The 7945-nt window shown below is 40.4% G+C and overlaps 1 protein-coding gene across 1 annotated transcript in view; it reads right to left on the bottom strand.

Annotated features, from left to right (window-relative positions):
• Positions 1-7945, bottom strand: part of cog5 (component of oligomeric golgi complex 5) — a 94192-nt gene that overhangs the window by 28943 nt on the left and 57304 nt on the right. Inside the window, exon 8 of the mRNA XM_087786204.1 lies at positions 3660-3819. Within this exon, the coding sequence (XP_087642330.1) occupies positions 3660-3819 (160 nt within the window). The remainder of the gene's footprint in view (positions 1-3659; positions 3820-7945) is intronic.

Raw genomic sequence — 7945 nt, forward strand, 5'->3', positions numbered from 1 at the left:
TTTAATAATACATCTCTCTGCTGTGTATTTTAACGGTTGCCAAGCAACGAAATTGGCCTAAAGTCTAAAGTCTATAAGTAGTAGTAGGTAAGTATAAGCTAGAGTAAAAGCTATAGTAGAATTATTTGTAAAAGTATAAATAGAATTAATAGTACACGTAGAATTAGTAATATAAGTAGAAGTAGTAGAAGTAGTAGCAGTAGTAGAAGTAGAAGTAGAAAAGTCTTTAGTAGAAGAAGAAGTATAACTAGTAAAAGTAGTAGTAGAATTAGTAGTAGAAGTTGAAGTAGTAGTAGTAGAATTATAAATAGAAAACTTTAGTAGAAGTGGTAGTATAAGTAGTAAAAGTAGTAGTAGAAGTATAAATAGTAAAAGTAGTAGTAGAATTAGTAGTAAAAATACAAGTATAAGTAGTAAAAGTAGTAGTAGAATTAGTAGTAGAAGTAGATGTAGTAGTAGTAGAAGTATAAGTAGTAAACGTAGTAGTAGAATTAGTAGTAAAAATACAAGTACGGGCATAAGTAGTTAAAGTAGTAGTAGAATTAGTAAGAAGTTAGTAGAAGTTGAAGTAGTAGTAGTATAAGTATAAATGGAAAACTCTAGTAGAAGTAGTAGTATAAGTAGTAAAAGTAGAAGTAGAAGTCGTAGTATATGTAAAAGTAGTAGTAGAAGTGCCTTCAGCATCCACACAAATATTACGATGCGACACCAACTGTGGTAGAAGCTTCAAGATGTCGTCGTGTTAATACCGTTCTAGAACAAAAAGACTTGAACGTAGTATTTAAGGTATTTTTTGCATGTACAGTAGCTCGACTTTTAAATGGTGTTGATCTCAAAGGCTTCAGAACCTGATCTCGCTCGGATCGGATCACAGACGAACGCTGCAGGTTCAACGAGAGGAACGTTCACTGAAGACTCTGAAGTTCGACACCTCAACGTTCTCAACATCTGTGCCAGGTTTGGAAATAAAACTTTGATTTAAACGAACGAAGGTCGTCTGGAGTTAGAAGATTAGATGTGATTCTGACTGAAACCATTGAGAAAAACACTACCATTCATTTTCTTCACCAGCTCTGGACTGTTACGTGTCAAATTATTCAGCGTCAGTTTCTTTCTTCACCTCCTCTGTGAACGTCCACCATGAACGTTTAAACTTTTTCATTCATTTCTTCTCTGTGAGTTTTTAAAAACACGGATTTAAAGCGAGCACCGCATGTTTCCAGGGGTCGAACCAAACATTCATGTGGTCCCCGGTTCATGGGTCACGTTCTGAAAACTCTTAACTAATCTAATCTAATATAGTCAACATTTAATGACTCTATTGTTCAACATTCATTAGAACTCAAACCCAACATTGCCTCAGAGGCGTCATCGCTCTCAACAACCCTCTCAGTGACGCTGACCTGAACTGCTCCTGTAATGCTTTGCCGCCCAGCCAACTGATCACTGAGTTCCATCACTTTTGACATGGAAACATGAGCCCGATTCGCACGGGATCAGTATTGATAATACTAGTCCAGTGCTAATCTACACCCAGGTGTTTATTATTGTAAATAATACTTTTGGAGCAGGGCTGCACGATAAATCGGAAAAAATATCGATATCGCGATATTGGCACGTGTGATATACATATGGAAAACATGTGATAATTTATAATGTTTTTTTGAATCAAGCATTTCTTAAATACACACTTCGACCAATCAGTGTCACGTTCTGTAAAGTTGTCAATTTGTACTTCTATGTCTTGTTGTTGTTTACGTCTCCGTCCGTCTGTGAACTGTGCGGCGCAGCTTGTTAGGCTCGGTTGCTATGGCGACGGAAGTAATACTAACTTGTGATCTAGTCAAACACTAGTGATCCAGTGAAGTAATACTAACTTGTGATCTAGTCAAACACTAGTGATCCAGTGAAGTAATACTAACTTGTGATCTAGTCAAACACTAGTGATCCAGTGAAGTAATACTAACTTGTGATCTAGTCAAACACTAGTGATCCAGTGAAGTAATACTAACTTATGATCTAGTCAAACACTAGTGATCCAGTGAAGTAATACTAACTTATGATCTAGTCAAACACTAGTGATCCAGTGAAGTAATACTAACTTATGATCTAGTCAAACACTAGTGATCCAGTGAAGTAATACTAACTTATAATCTAGTCAAACACTAGTGATCCAGTGAAGTAATACTAACTTGTGATCTAGTCAAACACTAGTGATCCAGTGAAGTAATACTAACTTGTGATCTAGTCAAACACTAGTGATCCAGTGAAGTAATACTAACTTGTGATCTAGTCAAACACTAGTGATCCAGTGAAGTAATACAAACTTGTGATCCAGTCAAACACTAGTGATCCAGTGAATCAGTCCATCTTCACCGTATGCTAACAAGCTAAGTTGTTAGCGTCATTTATAAAGTGTTATGTGTGCGTCTTCACCGTATGCTAACGAGCTAAGTTGTTAGCGTTATTTATAAAGTGTTATGTGTGCGTCTTCACCGTATGCTAACGAGCTAAGTTGTTAGCGTCATTTATAAAGTGTTATGTATGCGTCTTCACCGTATGGTAACGAGCTAAGTTGTTAGCATCATTTATAAAGTGTAATGTGTGCGTGTACAAGGATTCATTATTGATTTGGTGATATCACGACGCGCCGGCGGCTCCTCTCTGATGTTGCTCAGTTTGGCGGAAACCGATGCAAGTCCCGCGAGACTGAGCGTTATAAGAGATATTTTTATACCATCATGTCGACACCGAAGCGTTGAAATAAACGAAATATCATCGTTTTCCTTCTTTTCCCTACTCACGGCTACATTTTTATGTGAAAGAAAAAAACATCGCATTAATATCTATATCGCCCTTCAAGACACCAATAACGAATATCGCACTAATTTCCAATACTGTGCAGCACCATTTTGGAGCGTTTACAACGAGGTACAAGGCGGCCATCTTGTCATTTCCTGAAGTAGAAGATGAGGCGACATATCCGATCGTAATGTCATTAAAACAGACTATTTTACAGACGTCACTCATCTTGTGCGAATGTACTTAATAATAACACAGAGGTGATCATTTACAGATCACAGAGGTCAAAGGGTCAAACCATACGTGTAAATAGTGCTATAGACGTAGAATTTAAGTCAATTATTCCAGCAACCAATCGGCAGTCTCTAAAAAGATCAGTGTGTAGCAAGGCATGATGGGAGTTCACCAGTTTGTTTGTCGTCCATTATCAAAGTTAATGTGATTTTTCAACATCAGTTTCACTCCTTAAGTCTCTGAACGATCGATGAGATCATCTCTTATCTTATCTTAAGCGCCGACATCTTGATGGTTTATTTATTTATTCCTTTAGTAGAGTTTAAGTGATGAAACTCTTCGAAGTGAACGTTCAGACGTGTTTGTTCACGAGTGATGGTTGGTGAACAAAACAAATGTCACACCATCAGTGACGCTCACGTCGAGGGACGAGTGTTTGATGAACACGAAGATGATCTTCATGGATTTACACTCAAATTCATTTTTAATCAAGTCACTTTGATGAAAACACGTTTGTTTCCCAGCCTGGGATTGAAGATGATTAAAGTTTTTGTGACAGAACCTACTTTACTGTTAATGGTTCTTAATCTGAGAGGGTCTTGTTGAGGACCTGGTTCTCTGACCTCGGGTGTTGGTGGGCTGCGTCAGCACTTTGATGTCCAGGGCGGCGGAGATGTTGTCCTGGATGCTGGTCCGGTAGCCGCCCACCACGGAGCTGATGGTCTCGCGCAGGGTGCCCAGGTTGTAGAAGACCTGCAGGGCGGTGCCCACCTGGGTGGGGTTCTGAGGAACCAAACAACGAGACGGTGAGACTCAATGGAGAGTCGGAACAAACACTAAATGAAACATCAGCTTAAACTCTCTGGCCAGGAAACGAGGTAGTGAGTATATTTTTATCAAAGTTCTTTTATGATATATTTGATAAAGTGATTGTCAAATAATAACATTCAATTTATTTTTAGAACATATGAATATTCACAGCGTTTGGTTATTTTTGTTTCGCAATTTCACTTCCGGTCACTTGATGGCAGCGGTCGCGAGTCCTGCGCAGCCAAAGGAAGATCCCAGTGATGACTGAGGACGAGAGGATACAGTGGAGTCCAGCTGATTTAAAAGCTGATGTTTGGACATATTTTGGTTTGAAAACAAATGAAAGCAGTTACAACTTCGTCAAGAGTCATGTGGTCTGTAAATACTACAACACCAGAGTCAAGTACTGGACAATACTACACATATATACTTGTTACTACACTATCACAACACCAGAGTCAAGTATTGGACAATACTACACATATATACTTGTTACTACACTATCACAACACCAGAGTCAAGTACTGGACAATACTACACATATATACTTGTTACTACACTATCACAACACCAGAGTCAAGTATTGGACAATACTACACATATATACTTGTTACTACACTATCACAACACCAGAGTCAAGTACTGGACAATACTACACATATATACTTGTTACTACACTATCACAACACCAGAGTCAGGTACTGGACAATACTACACATATATACTTGTTACTACACTGTCACAACACCAGAGTCAAGTACTGGACAATACTACACATATATACTTGTTACTACACTATCACAACACCAGAGTCAAGTACTGGACAATACTACACATATATACTGGCCAGGAAACGAGGTAGTGAGTATATTTTTATCAAAGTTCTTTTATGATATATTTGATAAAGTGATTGTCAAATAATAACATTCAATTTATTTTTAGAACATATGAATATTCACAGCGTTTGGTTATTTTTGTTTCGCAATTTCACTTCCGGTCACTTGATGGCAGCGGTCGCGAGTCCTGCGCAGCCAAAGGAAGATCCCAGTGATGACTGAGGACGAGAGGATACAGTGGAGTCCAGCTGATTTAAAAGCTGATGTTTGGACATATTTTGGTTTGAAAACAAATGAAAGCAGTTACAACTTCGTCAAGAGTCATGTGGTCTGTAAATACTACAACACCAGAGTCAAGTACTGGACAATACTACACATATATACTTGTTACTACACTATCACAACACCAGAGTCAAGTACTGGACAATACTACACATATATACTTGTTACTACACTATCACAACACCAGAGTCAAGTACTGGACAATACTACACATATATACTTGTTACTACACTATCACAACACCAGAGTCAAGTACTGGACAATACTACACATATATACTTGTTACTACTCTATCACAACACCAGAGTCAAGTACTGGACAATACTACACATATATATATTTATATACTTGTTACTACACTATCACAACACCAGAGTCAAGTACTGGACAATACTACACATATATACTTGTTACTACTCTATCACAACACCAGGGTCAAGTAATGGACAATACTACACATATATACTTGTTACTACACTATCACAACACCAGAGTCAAGTACTGGACAATACTACACATATATCCTTGTTACTACACTATCACAACACCAGAGTCAAGTACTGGACAATACTACACATATATACTTGTTACTACACTATCACAACACCAGAGTCAAGTACTGGACAATACTACACACATATACTTGTTACTACACTATCACAACACCAGAGTCAAGTACTGGACAATACTACACATATATACTTGTTACTACTCTATCACAACACCAGAGTCAAGTACTGGACAATACGACACATATATACAGTACTTGTTACTACACTATTACAACACCAGAGTCAAGTACTCGACAATACTACACATATATACAGTACTTGTTACTACACTATCACAACACCAGAGTCAAGTACTGGACAATACTACACATATATACAGTACTTGTTACTACACCATCACTATATATCGTATCGTTGAGCCTGTATCGACACATTCAACACACACTCCTACATGTCACAGAGTTCATTGATCGAAGTGATCAGTGAAGGTCAAACTGTAGTTTCCTCTGAACAGATTCAGGAGTGAATCTGGATCTTTTTTCCTGAAGTTCAAGATCCTATAAAGTCGGACGACGAGTGGAGGTTTGTGTTGTTCTCGTCCAGTGAAGTCGTGTTCATCTGATCCTCTGATGGAGGAGATGGTTCTGCGTGGGTCAGCAGGAGCTCCCACTCAACAGATGGACCTCAAGGGCTCCTTCTACTGGCAGATCCCGGCGCTGAGGTGAGACCAGCTCCCACACAGAGCTGCTCGGCCAGGAGCTTACGTAACCTTTAACAACCTCCGTCGTGTCGTGGAGTGACACGTGTGGATCAGAGAGTGAGACGAGTGGATCTCACGTCTCAGAGAGTGAGACGTGTGGATCAGAGAGTGAGACGAGTGGATCAGAGAGTGAGACGAGTGGATCAGAGAGTGAGACGAGTGGATCAGAGAGTGAGACGAGTGGATCAGAGAGTGAGACGAGTGGATCAGAGAGTGAGACGTGTGGATCAGAGAGTGAGACGTGTGGATCAGAGAGTGAGACGAGTGGATCAGAGAGTGAGACGAGTGGATCAGAGAGTGAGACGAGTGGATCAGAGAGTGAGACGAGTGGATCAGAGAGTGAGACGAGTGGATCAGAGAGTGAGACGAGTGGATCAGAGAGTGAGACGTGTGGATCAGAGAGTGAGACGTGTGGATCAGAGAGTGAGACGAGTGGATCAGAGAGTGAGACGGGTGGATCAGATAGTGAGACGAGTGGATCAGAGAGTGAGACGAGTGGATCAGAGAGTGAGACGAGTGGATCAGAGAGTGAGACGTGTGGATCAGAGAGTGAGACGTGTGGATCAGAGAGTGAGACGAGTGGATCAGAGAGTGAGACGAGTGGATCAGAAAGTGAGACGAGTGGATCAGAGAGTGAGACGAGTGGATCAGAGAGTGAGACGAGTGGATCAGAAACTGAGACGTGTGTATCGTGGATCAGAGAGTGAGACGAGTGGATCAGAGAGTGAGACGAGTGGATCAGAGAGTGAGACGTGTGGATCAGAGAGTGAGACGAGTGGATCAGAGAGTGAGACGTGTGGATCAGAGAGTGAGATGAGTGGATCAGAGAGTGAGACGTGTGGATCAGAGAGTGAGACGTGTGGATCAGAGAGTGAGATGAGTGGATCAGAGAGTGAGACGTGTGGATCAGAGAGTGAGACGTGTGGATCAGAGAGTGAGACATGTGGATCAGAGAGTGAGATGAGTGGATCAGAGAGTGAGACGTGTGGATCAGAGAGTGAGACGAGTGGATCAGAGAGTGAGACGTGTGGATCAGAAAGTGAGACGAGTGGATCAGAGAGTGAGACGTGTGGATCAGAGAGTGAGATGAGTGGATCAGAGAGTGAGACGTGTGGATCAGAGAGTGAGACGTGTGGATCAGAGAGTGAGACGAGTGGATCAGAGAGTGAGACGTGTGGATCAGAGAGTGAGACGAGTGGATCAGAGAGTGAGACGTGTGGATCAGAGAGTGAGACGAAAGAGACGAGTGACTGGATCACTAGTGTTTGACTAGATCATAAGTTAGTATTACTTCACTGGATCACTAGTGTTTGACTAGATCATAAGTTAGTATTACTTCACTGGATCACTAGTGTTTGACTAGATCACAAGTTAGTATTACTTCACTGGATCACTAGTGTTTGACTAGATCATAAGTTAGTATTACTTCACTGGATCACTAGTGTTTGACTAAATCACAAGTTAGTATTACTTCACTGGATCACTAGTGTTTGACTAGATCACAAGTTAGTATTACTTCACTGGATCACAAGTGTTTGACTAGATCATAAGTTAGTATTACTTCACTGGATCACTAGTGTTTGACTAGATCACAAGTTAGTATTACTTCACTGGATCACTAGTGTTTGACTAGATCACAAGTTAGTATTACTTCACTGGATCACTAGTGTTTGACTAGATCACAAGTTAGTATTACTTCACTGGATCAC

Source organism: Callionymus lyra, chromosome 3 (assembly GCF_982586985.1).
Source record: "Callionymus lyra chromosome 3, fCalLyr1.hap1.1, whole genome shotgun sequence".
NCBI classification, from domain to species: domain Eukaryota; kingdom Metazoa; phylum Chordata; class Actinopteri; order Syngnathiformes; family Callionymidae; genus Callionymus; species Callionymus lyra.